This window comes from Cavia porcellus, unplaced genomic scaffold (assembly GCF_034190915.1).
Source record: "Cavia porcellus strain 051 isolate PalLab524CR breed Dunkin Hartley unplaced genomic scaffold, mCavPor4.1 scaffold_4, whole genome shotgun sequence".
Lineage (NCBI taxonomy): Eukaryota > Metazoa > Chordata > Mammalia > Rodentia > Caviidae > Cavia > Cavia porcellus.
Genome location: NW_026947487.1, coordinates 70,018,936 through 70,038,179, shown reverse-complemented (window position 1 = coordinate 70,038,179; position 19,244 = coordinate 70,018,936). Strand labels below are relative to the sequence as shown.

The window sequence follows — 19,244 nt, the reverse complement described above, 5'->3', positions numbered from 1 at the left end:
TATGTCAAGCAGAACCTGGTAGGGACCCACCCAACTACCGAACTCCGGGGTCACTGGCCTGTCTCTTCTAACAGCTTTTAGTATTCTGTTTTTATGTTGAATTTCTGGGATGTTAATTATTATATGTCATGGTGTAAATTTATTTTGGTTATGGCTAAATAGATTTTTATATGCTTCACTTATTTGTATGCCTATTTGGGCCCCACCCAGTGACACCCAAGAGGCCTCTGAGAGTCATCTATGCTCTACCGTGGAAGCCCAAAGTGAACGCAGCAATTTCCATTCCACAGGGAAGCCTTCGCACATCACTTGGAGACTAGAAGAGCCTAGCCCAGTGTCCCCTTCACTGGAGGACCCACAAGAAGGTCCCTCCCTGCGACCCCAGATTGCCCACAGCTGCCTACACACTGCTTCAGAACCCAAAGTATGCATAGTAATTTCCATACCACAGAGAAACCCTGGCACATCACTTGGAGATTGATAGGCGCTGCCCAACAACCCCAAATGGCTGGGAGCCATCTGATAAGCCCTGTCCAATGAATTCCAATTAACAGGGGAAATTCCCTGCAGTAGAGATAGACATTATCAACCCAAGAAACAACTGAGATCTTGCCTTCAGCTTCCCTAAGGGAACATAGGAAAATGACAAAATGAAAGACCATAGTGCAACCTCAAACCTCCACCCAATCCCATCAAGTTTAGGAGACATGGACATAGAAGAAAACGTAAGCCATATACCTGAAACTCCTGAAATGATAGCAATTGAAGTAAAGAAACAACTCCAGGAAGATATAAAAGAACTCAGATTACAAATAATCTCCCAGGTAAAGGAAGAGTAAATGTAATGAAAGAAATGATGAGCATATCTAAAGAATACATAGTTAATAATTTAGAGGAACAACGAAAAAAGATGGAAACCTCGAATAAACAATATAGGACACAAACAGAATGCATGAAACAGTTTCAAAAAGATACACAAGAAGTCAAAAATTCCATCAAAAGTTGGCAAAAACACCTCAATGAAAGTAAAGACAGACTTTTAGACCTTGAAGACAAGATTCTGTTAGTGAAGAGGAAAGGAAAAAATCTTTTAAAAGTAACAAGAAATCAGGAAATAACAATGCAACAGCTTCAAAATGATGCAAAGAAAAACAGAATAAGATTGATAAGGATAAATGAAAAAGAAGGGACAACACAAATGATGTCAAAACATTATTTATATAAGTAATAGTGGGATGCAATGAAAGCAGTCCTCAGAGGGAAATTCATTGTGATGATTTTCCACACCAGGAAAACAGAATGAACACAAATAAACGACCAGATGCTACACTTCAATGATTTAGAAATAAAAGAGAAAGTTAAGCCCAAAGCCAAAAGGAGGAAGGAAATTATAAATATCGGAGGAGAAATTAGTGCAATCGAGACTAAGAAACTAAGACAAAGAATCAATGATTCAAAGAACTGATTCTATGAAAGAAACAGAATTGATAAGTCCGTAGTCAACCATATTTTCAAAAGGAAAGAAAATGATCAAATTGAAGCAATAAGGAATGAAAAGGGAAAAATCACTATAGAACATGTGGCAGTGCAAAAGATCATCAACACGTACTTCAGAAACCTTTATTCTCATAGGTTTGTTAGGACATAAGAAATGGACAGATTCCCAGAAACGTATGAACTACCAAAGCTGGATCAAGAAGATGTAAAACTGCTGAATAACCTAATTTCAATTAATGAAATTGAAAATGTAAATTAAACCTTATCAATCTCAGGTCCTGATGGATTTACTGCAGAATTTTATAAGAAATTCAAGGAACACTTAATTCCAATATTCCTCAAACTCTTCAATTAAATTGAAATGGAAGTCCCATTTGAACCAGCTGCTCCACTTCTGGGAATATTTCCAGATGAACAGAAAACATCATACCACAGTGATATAGGTGCACCCATGTTTATATCACCACAATTTGTAATAGCTAAATCTTGGAAATAACCCAAATGCCCATTAAACAAGAAAAGATAAAAAAAAAAAGATGTGGTACTTTTACACAATGGAGTACTACTCAGCTATAAAGAAGAATCACATTGAGGCTTTTATGGTAAATGGATGCAACTTGAGACCATACTCATAAGTGAAACCAATCAAAGACAGATGTGTAAATACCATATTGTCTCCTAGTGTAAAAAACTGAAAGAGTAAGACAGAAACAAAGAGTAAGAAACTGCTCAAAGGGGAAAAATTAACTCAGATAGGAAAGGAGGGGGAAAAAAGCAAGGGAAAAAGAAAAATTATACAAATGTATATATACACACTTAAGATTGCTAAAATGATTGTGCTATTAATTCTATTAGTTCTCAGAACAAAACAGTTAACATTTATAGGTTTATATCAATTTTACATGTTCATATCTGGTAATCTGAGTAACTCTTTTGAAGATAAATATGCAAAACAACAACCATAATTATGTTCCTACTACCTTGTTTTGAAAGCCTATATTGTCATTGTTTTGGGGGTTTTGTTATTGTTATTTATTAGTCTCTTTTGTTTTTTATTTTCATTGTATTTTATTTTGTTTTGTGTTTCCCTGTAATAAAGAAAGGATAGATGTACACATATAGGCTTATACATGCCTAGAACTTGTCCTAAATAGTTTACAAGAATTGATTTTATTATGTGTGATGGTGTGAACTTTGAAGAAAATGAGACATTATGGTAGCCATTGCTGATTTCCTATCATCCTGTTGTGAAGTCTGGTAATGCTTTTATTCTTTGTTTTTATTGATTTTAGTCTGCTTTATTTAATTTCAATATGTGTGAAGGTATGGACAGCTATTTTGAAGAGAACAAGAGACATTATGGAAGGCACAGTTGATTTTCCTATTGTCTGGTTTTGAAGGCCTGTAATGCTTTCATTCTTTTGTTTTGAATGATTTTATTCTCTTTTGTCTTGTTTGAAGTCACTGTGTGTGAAGGTATGGATAACTGTTTTGAAGAAAACAAGAGGCATTATGGGAGCCACTGCTGATTTCCTGTTGTCTTGTCTTGAAGTCCTGTGTTGCTTGCATTGTTCTGTTCTTATGTGCTTTGTTCTGTTTTGTTTTGTTTTATTTCTTTAAAATTAAAAATTAAAAAAAGAAATATTAATGCAATTTTTAAACTAAAAAAAAATGACAGATGTCAATGTAATGCAGAACTCATCACAAATGATATAAAAACATATTTGCGGAAATAAAATCAGAAAACTTCCCAAGCATGGAAAAAGAACCTGAGGCACAGATGAGTGAAGCACATATAAATCCAAACAGCCATAATCAAATATCTACATCCAGACATATAATAATCAAAGTCCAAGAAATTAAGCACAACAACAGAATAGTAAAATCTGTTATTTGTTTAAATAGATCACCTGAAAAGCCCATCAGAATCACGTCCGACTTTTCCATTCAAACCCTCAAATCAAGAAGAACTTTGAAGTATTTCAAGTCCTGAAAGAAAACAACTTCCAACCCAGATTGATGTACTGCGCAAAGCTCTCTTTTAAAATTAGTGGAGAAATAAAATACTTCCATGACAAAAAAAAAAAAAAAAAAAAAAAACTGAAGAAATTCATGACCACCAAACCAACCTTACAATGGGTACTCAAATATATTCTATAAAGATATGAAAATTATCACAATTCCAAGAAAAATAGCAAAAAGAAACAACCAGACAGGGCAAGCATTTAAAGAGAATGGAGAAACAGGATATCAATAGCAAGAAAGTAACATGACAGAGATAAACCAGTACATTTCAGTAATAACCACTAATACAAATGGCCTCAATTGACCAATCAAAAGAATCAGATTGTCAGAATGGATCAGCAAAGATTCAACAATATGCTGTATAGAGGAAACACATTTAGCTCAAAAAGAAGTTCAAACCGAAAGTCAGAGGATGGGAAACAATACTCAACAGAAACCAGAGAAAGGCAGGAGTAGATATTCTGTTTTAAACAAGTGAACTTTAAACCAAGAATGATCAAAACAAAGATAAAGGTCACTACATCTTGTTAGGGGAAATATACATGAAGAAGAGATAATTACCATAAATAAATACCACTGCATATGGCACACCCAACTATTTAAGTCAAATATTAATAAACAAGAAAAATCAAATATACAATACCACAATTATAATGAGGGACCTTAATGCACCATTATTACAAAAAGATAGATGAACTAGACAAAACGCAGCAAAGAAAAAAGAGAACTGAATCAATCTGTGAACAAATAGACTTAGTAGTTATTTACAGTGTACTTCACCCAATAACATGAGAATACACATTCTTCTCAGCTGCACATGACATATTCCCTAAAACAAATCATATATCAGCACATTGAACATGCTTAAGTAAATACAATGGCAAGGAAAATATCTCATGCATATTATCTGATCATAATATCATGAAATTAGAAATTAATGTGAAAAGGTACAACAAAACATCCATAAACACATGGAAATTAAATAACATCTTTCTGAACAACCAAAGGATCACAGATAAAATTTTAAAACATTAAATAATATCGACAATGCAGTGAAAATACAGATACAATATACCGGAACCTATGGGACACAATGAAAGCAATCCAAAGAAGGAAATTTATAGTGGTGAATTCTCACATCAGGAAAACAGAATCAGCACAAGTAAACAACCTAAAGTTGCACCTCAATGATCTAAGAAAGTAGATCTAGTCAGCCAGGAGCCTATAAAAGAGAGGAAATAATAAAGATCAGAGCAGAAGCTATGCAATTGAGACTATGAAAACAGTACCAAGAATTAATAAAAGAAGTAGTACTTTGAAGAAATAAGCAAAGTTAGTAAACACCTAGTCAACTGTAATAAGAAAAGAAAAACTCAAATTCATGGATTGAGTAATTAAAAGGGTGAAATCACTATATATCCTGTGAAATTTCAGATCATTAATGCCTGCTTTGGAAAATCTTTGCTTGCATAGCAGGAAAACACAGAAGAAAAGGACAGATTGCTAGAAATGTACGAATTACCAAAGATGAATCAAGAAGACATAAAAATGTCAAATAACAATATTAGTTAATGAACTTGACAACATAATTAAAAACTTAACATAAAAGAAAAGTCCAGATCCTGATGGAGTCACAGCTGAATTTTACATGAAATTTAGAGAACGTTTAAAGCCAGTACTCCTTAATCTTTTTAATGAAATTGAAAGGAAAGCAATTCTCCCTAACTCACTCTGGGAGTATTATTCTAGAAAGACCCAACCAAAATGAGAACTATAGGTCAATCTCCTTAATAAACACAGTTTCAAAAAACCTTAATAAAATACTAGCAAATGGAATACAGCAAATCGCTAAGAAGACTGTACACCATGGCCAACAGAAATTCATACCAGGAATGCAGAGATGAGTGAACATATGCAAATCACTAAACATATTGCACCATATCAATACAGCCAAAGACAAAAATCACATGATCATCCCAATAGATGCAGAAAAATCTTTTGATAAACTTCAAAAGTTATTCATATTTTTTACAAGCCTATAGAAAATTCTAATAGATGAAAACCATCTATGACACACCAACAACCAACATTATACTAAATGGACAAAAACTGAAAACTTTCAGGAGTCTGGAAGAACATGGTGGATAGATAGCAGCAGCCTCGGAGGCTCTCTGAGAAACCGCACTTGAAATCCAGGAATGGTGCCGGGCAGGAAGTCCCAGGCAAGGGGGGATATTCTTTGCCAACCCAAGAACAAACTAAATTAAGAGAAACCATCTGGAAACGCAATCCCGGTGATACAGCAGGAACAGATAGGGTCTCAGCATGGAAGCCGGACATCGCGCCACTGGATACTATGATTTGAATTACCTGCAGCTGCTGTTGCATCCCAGTTGGCACAGCGGGGAGAGAGACGCAAAAGCTCGGAGAGTGGGAAGCGTTGAAAGGAGTTGGGAGCAGGACTGGCCGGCTGCCCTGCATTAACCTGCGGTGAGTGAGCGGATCGGGACCCTCCAATAGAGAAGGAGGTTTCAGCAGAGGACATACTCAGACTGGGCAGACTTCCCAGAATGAGATGCTGCAGTGACTTCACTCACATATCCCCCACTCAAGCAGGATTGGTGGGGAGTGCCTGGCCAGCGAGATGCCACTGGCTGAGGCCCAATAGGCTACCCCAACTCAGGTCGCATCACCGGGAGGTGCACCCTAGCGGTAAAGCCTTCTGTAGGTTGACATGGTGGGGGCCTGGCATAGAATGCCCAGGTCTGTGTCTCCCTGGTGAGCTGCGGTGGGCGGGACCACCTAACCGGCGCAATTCAAACAGACTGTGGCTGACAGGGAAGGAAGCGGGGCTTCTATACAGGCTTAAATATAAGGAACAAAGAATATGGGAAGAGGGAGCAACAAGAAAGGGTCCTAGGCCCCCAATCCTGAGAAACATGCAATAGCAAACACGGCACTAATAGACATAAAGCGCTATCTCCAGAACCTCATAGACGAGTTCAGGAATGAAGTTATTAATGACTTGAAGAAAGACATAAGCAGAGTAGTTACAGAAAGGCTAACCACGGCCCAAGAAAAAACAGATGGTGGAATGGAAGAACAGAAAAAAAGGGGAGAATTGTTTGATGGAGAACATAGAGAAAACATACAATACGTGAAACAGGTTCAAAGAGATTACCAGGAAACTAAAAACTCTATCAAAAACTGGCATAACAGCTTGAAAGAAACTAAGGATAGATTATCTGAACTGGAGGGCAGATTTGTAATATGGGAGCATAAAATGAAAAACTTCTTAAAAATAACAAAAAAATCAAACAGCAACAGTACAAAAACTAGAAGATGATAAGAGGATCTATAACTTAAGAATTAAGAACATAAGAGAAGAAGTGGGGACACAAACAAATGGACTACAAAAGCTATTCACAGAAATAATCCAAGAGAATTTCCCTAATTTGGCAAATGGTAAAGATACTCAGATATATGAGGCATACAGGACTCTAGCCACCTACAACACAAACAGAGCTACACCCAGGCATATAATAATCAAAATTACAGAAATCCAATATAATAGAATATTAAAAGCTGTCAGAGACAAGAACAGATCACTTACAAGGGAACACCCATCAGAATTACAGCAGACTTCTTGGCACAACCATCAAATCACAAAGTGTGTGGGGGGAAATAATTCAAGCTTTGAAAGATAATAACCTCCAGCCAAGATTGATATATCCTGCACAACTGTCCCTAGAAACTGATGGAAAAACAAGGTGCTTCCAGGATAAAGAGGAACTAGAGGATTTTGCAACCACTAATTCATCTCTACAGAAAATACTGCAGGATAGTCTAAAAAAGGAAAATACCAAGATTCCAGAAATAGTGGCAGAGAGGCCACAATGAATGGAGCAGAAAACAAAATGAAGAAGACAAACTGACAACAAACAACAGAAAAAGAGCTCAACAGAAATGAGGCAGAGAAGATCAAAAAGTAGGAACAACAATTTTGGAGAAAACAAGACATCATAAGAGATAGTGCTGATTTAGTATCATCTTGTTTTGAAGTTGCGTCAAACTTGTATTCTTCTGTCTCCATTGGTCTTAAAAGGTTGTATCTTTTTGGATTTTATTATATATGATAATATAAGCAAAAACTTTTATAGACAAGGAGTTTATATAGAAATCATGGTTCATTTTCTGTTAATTGGTTCTAAATATGCTGTAATAATGTCATTCTTTTGAATGGTTTTATAGTGTCTTGATATGTTTGGTGCTACAGCATAACAAGTTATACTCAAAGATTTCAAGGAAAGAGACACTATGGTAACTATTTTTATGTCAGGATATCCTGTGGTGAAACACTATTTTGCTTAAATGGTTATGATTTGACCTGCGCTGTTCTGCTCTTATGCCCTCTTTTATCTCAATCCCCTTTTTTAAAATTATTTACTTTTTTCCCTTTATTTTTTAATTAAGAGAAAAATAAATTTAAAAAATAGCAGGATACATTATAGTAACCTCTTTGATTTCCTATTAACTTGATTTGAAATCCTGTATTGTCCTCAACATCTTGTTTTGATTGAGTTTCCTCTATTCTTCTTTGCTTGATAGTACCAAGTTCGAAAGTATAGGAATAACTCTGTAGTTAATAAGAATCATTATGACGCCTATTCTGGTTGACTATTATTTTCTTTTAAAATCCTGTAATGCCTCCAATGCTTTGGTTTTATTCTTTACTGCTTAGTTCAATTTTATTATAACTGGCAATTCTTCTTAAAATAGCAAGAGGCAGTATGGTAACCATTGTTGATTACTTTATATTTTGTTTTTACGTTATCTATTATGTCCATCCTTTTGATTTGAGTAACTCTGTTCTGATATATCACATTTGGTTTTACTCTCTTCAAAAAAAGTAATAAGAACTGTGGGAGTAATAAAACCCAAAATGTGTAATTGTCATTGTACAAAAGAAAAGAAAATAAAGTGCTCTAAAGGTTAAAACTGCATATATGTTTAAGTGTATAAGATAGATAACTATATGACTGAGTGTTTTTGGATCATTGCACAAAACTGTTTGCACTCTCACTGTTTGAAAGTCCACTTTATATAATTCTATTTTGTAACTTGAACAACTCTTTCTAAGATGAGAATATGTAATCTATTAACTAGTGATTTCTTACTGTTTATTTTTTAAATTTTGTATTACTTGTACCCTTTTTCTGTTTTTTTCCTTTTTCTCCTTAAATAAAAAAAAAACTAAAACTTTCATTCTAAAATAAGGAACAAAACAAGAATGTCCACTATCACACTCCTGTTCAAAATAGTTCTGGAAGCACTAACCAGAGCAATTAGACAAGAGTGAGAAATAAAAGGAATAAGGATAAGAAAAGAACAAGTGAAATTCTTATTATTTGCAGACAACATAATACTCGACATAGAAGATCCCAAAATGTCCATCAAAATACTTCTAGATTTAATAAGCAAAATCAGTAGCATAGAAGGATACAAAGCCAGTATTCAAAATCAATAACATTCCTGTACACAAACAATAAACTCACTGAGAGAGAAATTAGGAAACCACATCCTTCACAGTAGGATGCTAAAAAATTCAATGCTTAGGAATCAATTTCACAAGGGAAATAAAATATCTATACATTGAAAATTATGATACTTTTAAGATGAATATTGAGGATATCAGAAAATGGAAAGTTATCTCTTATTCATGGATAGAAAGTACAAACTATGAAAATGGACACACTCTCAAAACTGTTATGCAGATTTAATGCAATCCCAATCAAAATACCATTTACATCTCTCATATAAGTAAAGAAAAAATTCCTAAAGTTCATATGGAAACAAAAGAGACTCAGAATATCAAAGGCAATCCTGGGCAACAAAGCCAAGGCAAGAAATATCACAGTGCATGACTTGAAATTACACTACAAAGATAATGTGATGAAACCAGCATGGTACTGGCAAAAAATCCAGACCTGAGGATAAGCAGAACAGATTAGGAGATGCAGACAAAACTGCAAGGACACACGGGCACTTTTCTTTGACAAAACTGCCAAACATGTTCATTGAAAGAGAGCCTGTTGAATAAATAGTGCTGGAAATATTGAGTCTCCACGTGCCAAAGAATAAAACTAGACCCCTATCTATGATCATGAACTAAACTAACATAAAAATGAATCAAAATTCTGAATAATCAAACAAAAACACTAAATCTACTGAAAGAGAAAGTAGGTAGACATCTTGGAGACATAGAAGTAAAAATCACCAGTGGAGTGAAAGAAAAGTCACAGAGTGAGTAAAAAGAATATACCCAGCTGTTCCTCAGACAAGATTTCTATTGAGAACATATAAAGAACTGAAAAAAACTCAGGCCTCCTAAATTCCAAGACCCAATTCAAAAACGGGCACTGAAGATGAATACACACTTCTCAGATGAAGAAACAAAAATGTCAAATAAATATATGAAAAAATGTTCTCCGTCATTGGTCATTGATAAATGACAAGTAAATCAGGACTGAGAGAGCATCTGACTCCAGAAAGAACGGCTATCATCAAGAAATCAACTAATAATGAATACTGGGAGGGCAGTAAGGAAAAAGAACCCCTTCACCATTCTCGATGGGACTGAACACTGGTGCAACCACTGTGGAAATCAGAGATTCCTCAAAAACTAGGATTAGAGGTTCCATTCTACCTAGCTATTCTCCTTCTTGGTATTTTTGCAGAAAAATTAAAAACACACCACAGTTATATATGTTCACTTGTGTTTATAGAAGCACAATGTGTAATAGCTAGATATTGGAAACAACCCAAACTGAGGGAGGATTTTAAAAAGATATGGTACTTTTATACAATGTAGTACTATCCAGCTATAAAGAAAGATAAATTTGAGGTTTTTGCAGATAAAAAGAATGAAACTAAAGACCATATTCATAAGTGAAATAAATCAGACTCACATATATAACCATATTGCCTCCCTAGTGTAAAAAACTGAAAGATTAAATATGATCCAACATGTACAATAGTTTTGTGAAGGTGAAAGGGGAAGAAACTGCTGAAAATGAAAGAACTGAGATGGCAAAAAGGAGAAAAGAAAGAAGGTCATATATAGATAATTATACTACTAATGCCCATTAGCTCATCATAAATAATGGTTGTGATTTAATTCTTTGACCATTTTTTCATGCATATATTTTATAATGTGATCAACTTCTCTGAAGATAATAATACACTATATATTCACTGTTGTTGATCTATTATTTTATTTTGAAATCCTGTATCATCATTTTTATTCTTTTTTCATTTAAAAGTTAAAAAATGAAATTCTATTCTCCTCTAGTTGCACTCTAGTTCATTGATCAGCACATCAGACAGATCATCAGCTTCCCCTATTCATGCAAATTGTGTTCCAAGCAAAGCCATGCTCTTCAGTCACATGTTTGTTGTGGCGTTCATGCTACAAATGTGGAGTTTAGTCACAACACAGATGTGTAGCTCAAAAACCTGAAACTCTTTGATATCTGGCCTTTGATGAGAAAATTTTGCTGACTGCGATCTAGTTTATGGTACACATTTTCCATGATCTCCTTTCCCCATATTCCACTGATTTGTACCCATTCAAGCTGTTCCCAGTCTCATTTATTGCTTTTCAATATTTATCTGCATTTCTTCATTGTTATACTGTAAAATCCCCATTGAAAACTTGACCCATTGCTTCCACCTCCCTTTCCATCCCTTCTCAAACACGTGGTACACTGAGAACTGAATACCCAGGCATAATCAAGGACTCCGAACAGAACCCCAGTACACAAGAAACAGCAAAAAAGAAAAAAAATTGAATTATTTAGTTTGAAAAGCATTTTGAAACTTATCACAGCAGCTCACTTCAGTAGATCACAGTCAATCATTGGTCTTTTTATGGACAAGAAACATCCATGCCATTGTCGAGCACTGCCTATCTCCCTACCTTCAATTCAAAACATCTGCACACTCTTACTCTCCATCCCTGCAGCACTCCAGATCAAGGTTTTATTGTGTCTTTTGATCCACACACAGGTGAAAACTACAAGGAAACTGCTCTACTTTTTAAAGTAGATTACACTGTAAGATTTCTGAGAACAAGGGGACATATGGGTGTCACGGGTCATTTTGTTCACTGTCAGGTGCCTGTGCACATTCAAATTTTGCTGAACAAATCAATCTCTCAATTTTTCTAAATGAAAATTGTTTTTAAGAAAAAAGTAAAGTGTGTCAAATATAAAGTAGAAGTCAGGAAGAAGGAAATAGCCAGATGTGGTGGTGCACAGCTATAAGCCCAGCACTCAGAAGTCTGAAACAGGAAAGCTGCCAGAGTTTGAGGCCAGGCTGGGTTACAAAGTGAGTTCAAGGCCATCCTGAACGGCCTGGAGAAATCCTGTCTCAAATGAAGAAGGAGAAAATGAAGAAGAGCAAAGACAAGAGGAAGAAAAAGGAAGAAGGAGGAGGAGGAGGAACTGAGGTATTGGAAGAAAAGCTGGGTTTTGTCTGATAAAAATTACTTCCATTCCATTTGTTATTTCACACTGAAATATCTTGTCAATAATTCCTGCTAGACTTACTCATTCCATCCTTTCTGAATGGACAACGAATGCAATTCTGGGTGGAGATGCAGCAACTGCCACGCCCAAAAACGTGAGTTACAGAGGGAAAGGGGTGGGAGAACTGAGGAAATGACCAAGCCTGGAAGGTGCTTATATTAGCAAATAAGAAAATGGGCTAGGCAGATTAGCAAGCATATTAAGATTAATAGGAGTCAATTTTTTTGATACTTCACAAACTTGAAAATGTGTAAATAATCAGAAGAATTAAAGAATGAATAAGCTACTGGGTTTTATATGTACATGTATGCATGTGTATATCTATTCATAAATAAATATAAAGCTTAATCCCATCCTTCAAAATGAGCTGGAGATATAGCTTAGTGGTAGAGCACCTGCCTGGCAAGTGCAAGGTCCTGAGTTCAAGTGCCAGTACTAAAAAATATACACTGTGAAATGGACCAGAAGTTATTTATATGCATACACACACACACACATGTCAGTTTTTCAATTTTTACTTTTTATAAGTACATGCCTGCATTACATACTGATTACATTCTTTGTGGGGAGCCATTACATGTACAAATTACATCTCAGTATTTTTTCACCTTCTTTCCCTTTGGTCCACACCTCTCTTGTCTGTCTCCTGATCAGCTTTCCCATGGAGCAAAACTTATGCTCCTACATAATACTATCTATCTTTTCTTTTTCTCTACCTTTATATTTTTTCCCATAGTAGAAAAATTGTAAGTTTTTAAACTCATGTATCTGATACTTTCACCTCATATCATGGTCTTAAGGTGCATCTATTTTCCTAAAAATGACTCATTTATTCTTCTGTGTAGCAGAGTACTAGTCCATAGTGTATAAGTACTATAACTTTTCTTCCATCCATCTTATGATATATACACATTTATCATTTTTTAAAGTGTCTTGATGATAAAACAAAAGTCATTCTATCACTTCACCCCTAGGTTAGCCAAAAATCTTAAATTATGTATCTGTATATCTGTATGTATTTGAAGATACAAAAGGTCACAACACATTATTGGTAATATGGAAAACCTATATAATTCAAGGAAGGTCAACAAAGCACTCTTTTAAAAAGATCAAACACATACCTTACATTTGATAATATTTCTTTCTCCACTCCTCTCTTACCAAATAAAAAACCATTCTTCTCTTTTACTCGATAGCAGATGTTATGAAAACTTAACACAGCCCTTCTGGTGTGTCTCTTCAGTTCACTGCAGGTCATCCCAGGGTGAGAACTGGAGTTTCCTTGTGACAATAAGATACAAAAATTAGTTAGTACTGGAAGACATCTGAAGAATTCTCCCTCGCTTTTGAAGGAAAAGCAAGAGTTAGAGAAGAATTCCACTAAATTTGTTTGCAAATCTTAAGTAGTACATTTAAAATCAATATATTTTTAAATGCATCTTAATGAGTAAATTTCTTTTCAATGAGAAGACCACAGAAACACTTTTGTACTTATAATGGGAGGAAGATGATTGTTTGTACACATACAGTCTTAATTGTCATACTCCTAACATAACTGGAACTAATAAATAAGCAGAAGATAAGTGACACTCAAAACTTCCAAAAGATGAAAAATAAGACTGCTAGACTAATCTGGCTTGTAAAGTACCTAATGATATGGCTCATATTGAGGGAAGGATTACATGATCATCACACCACCTGTATTTTATTTTAATTTCAGAATTTATGACATTGTTAGTACCAAAAGGAATTTAGGAGAGTCATCAGGAACAGGAGCAACTTCTCTGAAATTCAACATTCTAACCTTATACCTGTGGGTTTTTATGCCTTAAATAAGCTAAGTTGATTAACTTCAAAATTATTTTCAAGTACACACTCATTTCTCTAACTGGCAAACATACAATATCTAATTTCCAGAAGATATAAAATCAAGATTAAGATGCCCAAGTGAAGCAAGCCAATAAAGTTCACAAAAATTTGACAAAAAACATGAGCATTATTTATAAAAAAAATTTACAATGTTTCATGAAACAAGTAATGAAAGACTTCTTAAAGAAAAATAAACTAAAAAAATACAAAGAATTAATGAAACAAAAAGCTGTTTTTCGAGATAATAAACAAAATTGACAAACCTCTAGCTAACTTATAAAGAGAAAGAAACAAAAAACCCAAATTCACGCAATAAGAACTGAAAAGGGGGGAATTACTACAGATTCCATGGAAACTCAAAAGATTATGAATGCCTACTAAGAAAATCTCTACACACAGAGAGAATTGTCATTCTAAACATTAGGTGAACAGAGCTAATGAAATAGGTTTGAAATGTGACCTATGATAAACTAACTTTCACTTTTCAAAGTCAAAGTTATCAATGCAGCACTTTCTCCTGCCTGCAGCTATGTGTGTTTGACCAGCAGCTTCAATCCTAATCACGCTCATAGGAAAAATCACAGAGATGCAGACCAAATATGAGAACCTTCTGTGGGAAGAGCTCTCTGATGAAAGAAACCAAAGCTTCCCAAACTCGAAGAACCAAAATCCTGCACAGAAAGGACAAGCCTTAAATTCACATCAGGACTTTGCGTTTTCCCATCCCAATATTGGCACAGACAAACTGTGCCCACGTGGGGAAAGATTTAGATAAACCCAGCACACAGAAGATGCTAGAAGTATTCTCCTGGGTACTGGAAAATATCTTAGCAAATAATTCAACAGTCTTTCAACTAAGAATAGGAAGTTTGAACTTAAAGCTCTGTGGAAGCTTAAGATTCCTCGAAACACAGAGCTTTTGAAATCTGAAACACAAATATGCAGAAGTAGGAGGAGACTGAAAGTAGCCACAACTCTGCTTCCTCATGGTAATCTGTTCAGTCTTTGCTAGAAGAAAGTTAATCCTCTCTCAAAGAACATATTGTTATCCACATTTTCAGTCTGAAATTATGATAAATGCCAGGAAGTAAGATCTAAATTTCCAAGAATGAAAATAGACAAATAGACCAAGTGCCAACCCAAACTGGAGTTATCAATAGATCCTATTAATAAAACTGACTAATATGTTCAAAAGAAAATAAAATATAGATTATTGCCTAAGAAACAGATTACATTTACAAAACAATATAAGATTAAAAATTAAATACACAAGCTTAGCAGTTTACAACGTAAGGAAATAGAATTAACCTAATGAACGGTACATAAAAAAACATATGTGATGAAAACTCTAACAGGATGTGGAACCTCACAACTGTAACCTCAATACTCCTGAGCCTGAGAGAGAATGTTTGCCATGAGTTCAACCTCAGTCAGGGATTCAAGTGGGATCAAGGTCAGTTTAAACTGCATAGTGAAACCTTATCAAAAAATAGAGAAAAGAGGGGCTGGGGATTTAGCTCAGTGGCATAAGCACCTGCCTTGCAAGCAGGCAGTCGTGAGTTCGATCCCTGGTACAGATAAAAACCAAAAAAGACAAAAAAATAAAAAAAATAGAGAAAAGAAAAAAGCTATTTTAAGTGATTAAAATTGTGTCCATTATAAAGAAATTCAGAAAATTAAAAAGTTCCAGAGTAAAACATAACAATATGAAAGCATATAAGGAAATACAGGCTATGAAAAGATGGTTTGGTAAATGTGCAATTGGAGGTCAGAAAGAAGAGGATAAACAGAGCAGAATTTCTACTTACATAAATACTGCCCAAATATTTTCCAAAACTCGTAAAAGTATGAAGCCACAGATGAATGAAGCTCTACTAACATGAAACCTCAAAGTTCAAGGGAACCACTTGCAAACATAGTATAACCAAACTGTGGAAAAACAAAGTAATCTCTGAGTAATTTCTTCTATATCAAAAAAGTTATCATTTAAAATACTCCACTAACTTTGGATTGTAAATGTAGGAAATCATTTAATACTTGGGACTTAAGAAATTAAAAGTAAATACCTGAACTTTAATGTGGATCACAATGCATGGTAAAATTATCCCAAGTTCCATTCTGCATAAGAGAAGGCATATGCAATGCATCCTAACAATTAATTGGACTTAATGACACATCCTTGACGTAGGATCCATCTTTTCTTTTCTGAAAAGCTCTGTACATCATGTTTATAAAGATTCAATGTCTTATTTTTGGTGCACTGTACATTGTTTATACAGTACTGTCATTTCTAAGAGTTGTACAGTACAGAACTGTATTTTATGTTCTGTTCTATATCACAGTACTGCATGTGAGAGTTGTGCAAATAAAATCAAAGTTATCAAGTTTTCTTTGCCATTGCTTTGTTCTGAATATTATAATGTACATGATATATAGAACTCTTCATTTGGCAAACAAGTCATTTAACAACCTGTTCACAGGAACAGAACTTCATCATTACATGAGTAATGACTGTAAAGCCACTTCCACCCCGGGCACCATCTCATCTACTGTCATGCCTTTGTGATTTCCAGGCACAAAGAATACTTCTGCATTTTCTCAAGACTTTTTAAGAGAATCCAGGAGCAGACTGCTTTATTTAAATAGATTGATTTAAACAGATTTATTTAAAGAGATTAATCAAGATGGAACTGAGAATTTTATGAAATTTGCTAAAAATGGAAAGTAACAAATAAAACTAAAGTACATAAGAAAATTTACCCACACCTACACGAAACAGTGGGTTACAACATCTAGTAATGGCACTAGAAGGGTGTAGAGAGAGAGCTGACCTTCCCTGAGAGTGGACTGAGTTTGGAATTAACAGTGCTCAAGACTTCGACTTCCTCCCTAGGTTCAAAAGATTTCCTTCAGAGGAATGCAGAACCTTAGGAATTCATGAGCCATGAACAAGGTGACTAGACAGACCTAACCAACACATAACATGTTGTTTAAGTGTGTGTGGTATAGCTAAAAAAAAAAAAAAAAAAAAAAAAAAAAAAAAAAAAAAACAGTAAAAAAGGAAAGGGTAAGAAAACAAAGGGACAAATGTTCAAAATGTTCAAACTTTATTTGAAACACTAACAGAGAACAACCCATTTCCCCAAGACACAGACACTGAAGTAACAATTTTAAAACTGAAGAAAATATATCCCAACACCACACAAGTAACAATATCCAAGGCATGTAATATACTGGGCATAAGTGATTCAGAGAAAGTAGTATTTTCTAGCAAACACTAGTCTTTCCCTGTGGTAGCAGGTTTCTATGGCTTGTAGTGGTCTCACAGGATTAGCAGTACATTTTTAAATTAAAAAACTCTTAAATCACTTATAGATTTCTCTATGACAAAATCTGGCCCTGCCTCCTTGCTGTTTCCTGATTTCTAGGGTCCAGCTAATCCCAAGTGTTTGTTCTCTCTCTTCCTGTCCTAAATCCAATGCTTGGACCTCAAGCCCATAGACCAAAGCTCCTAAGGGACTTCAGAGCCCAACTGCACCAGCCTGCTACTGTAAATCTAGTCAACTGGAAGATTTATCCTAAAAAAGATCTTTGGGGTTCTTTTTCTCTTCCTGACTATGCTGTTTCTAACAGAGTATCACCCTCTTTCTACATGTATCACCCTCTTTCTCTTTTTGTATTCTAACCACTGAGGCCACACATTTACTTTCTAAAAACTTTAAACCTTTCCTTCACTGTATCATTAAATGCATGTCATAATAACAAACTGAAATTGTTAATTTTCTCTTCTTAATACCAAAAATCAAAGTGTCAAACTCAGTTTTTCTACACTTAAAACTGCACAAGTGACGAAAGTACCCAGAAAGATTTTAAGTTCTAAAATATTTATAACTACTGCATATTTAGGCACAGAAAGGCAAGCTTCCCTTACATTTTCTTTCTAGCAATAATTCTAGTAAATGGAGAGTTGACCTCTGCCTCATCAGTGTAGGACTCCTGCATAAGCACAAACCTCTATTTTTTCTAGTGATACTGAAAATTGAACTGAGAGTCTTCATACTGAGCTCCACAACAGAACATTTTTATTTTTATTTTGAATTTGTCTTGATATGACACCAAATTGCCTTTTAACCTCCTGACTCAGTTTCTCAGAATAGTGGGGTATCTAGTGTTCCAGCATGCTTAACAAGCACAGGAGCTCTAAACAATTAACCTATAATGATACCAAGAGCTTGTGATCCTTCTGGACATGATAGGTGCTCACCACTAACCTCACTCCTCTGAGACTGAAGCAGAATGTTTCTTAGTTGAAGGTTGGCATCATCTCCTTAGTAAGACAGGAAAAGAGGAAGAAGGAGAAGAAAGTGAACAGGAAGAAGGAAAGAAGGACTGAGAGAAATGGAGATAGAGAATAAGAAGAAGAGAAGGAAAAAGAGAGAGAAGGAGAGAACAATTCTAAGAAGAAATTAGGAACATTGTGTTTTTGTTACCAGGGAGTGTTTTTAATGGAAAATGGAAAAAAGGAATGCAAAATATAAATTCTACTTTCCAAATATTATCCCTTATATTTAAAAATGTTCAGTTAATCAATGATTTTCATGTTGCCTGTTATTAGGTAGGAGCCCCCTGAGTCAAACTAGTGTTAACTCTTTTCTTGGTTACTTTTATCTCATTGCTGGGAGAAAACAACTGACACCAAAATTAGGAAAGGAGAGGTTTATTTAGTTTGCAGTTTTGGGAGGTTTAAGTCAACAATCAGCCGGCTCCAAGGCAGGGTGTCATGTCACTGACCTCACACTTCAAGGCAGCAGCCAGAGCAAAAACGAGGGAAGAGCAAGCCTCTTTTCCTGCAGTATAGTGTACGCAGTTACCCCCCAACCAGGGAAGATATAGTACTCACCAAATCTCTGTGTCCTCCTCTTGCACAGGATAAGGATATTTACAAAGTAAAGATCTGGCTCCCTGATTAATCTCTCAGTTAAACTACTAAACTTCTCAAATTGACACAATGTATCAACCATAACAACTCTAAATTCCAAGTCTGCTCATTCATGTAGATTTGGAGTTGGCCAGTCTATTGAGGTTGCTTCAGGATATCACTTAACCATACTCATACTGTAAAGGTCACAGCGTGATATTAAACAGATAGAATAGACCCCATCAGGAGACTTGAGATTCCCACATACAAATACCCTTGTCTGAAGACAAAGTACAAACTTCTGTGCCCTTAACCAGTTACTCATTAAAAGCATGATTTACATGTAT

At 35.1% G+C, this 19,244-nt stretch overlaps 1 protein-coding gene and 1 pseudogene across 1 annotated transcript in view; both read right to left on the bottom strand.

Moving 5' to 3' along the window:
- The window catches only part of LOC106027768 (thyroid hormone receptor-associated protein 3-like), a 286,224-nt pseudogene that overhangs the window by 75,902 nt on the left and 191,078 nt on the right, over window positions 1-19,244 (bottom strand).
- LOC100717137 (broad substrate specificity ATP-binding cassette transporter ABCG2-like) overlaps window positions 1-19,244 on the bottom strand; it is a 73,837-nt gene that overhangs the window by 38,129 nt on the left and 16,464 nt on the right. Inside the window, exon 2 of the mRNA XM_063247249.1 lies at window positions 13,232-13,391. Coding sequence (XP_063103319.1) covers window positions 13,232-13,368 — 137 coding nt within the window. The 5' untranslated portion in view covers window positions 13,369-13,391. The remainder of the gene's footprint in view (window positions 1-13,231; window positions 13,392-19,244) is intronic.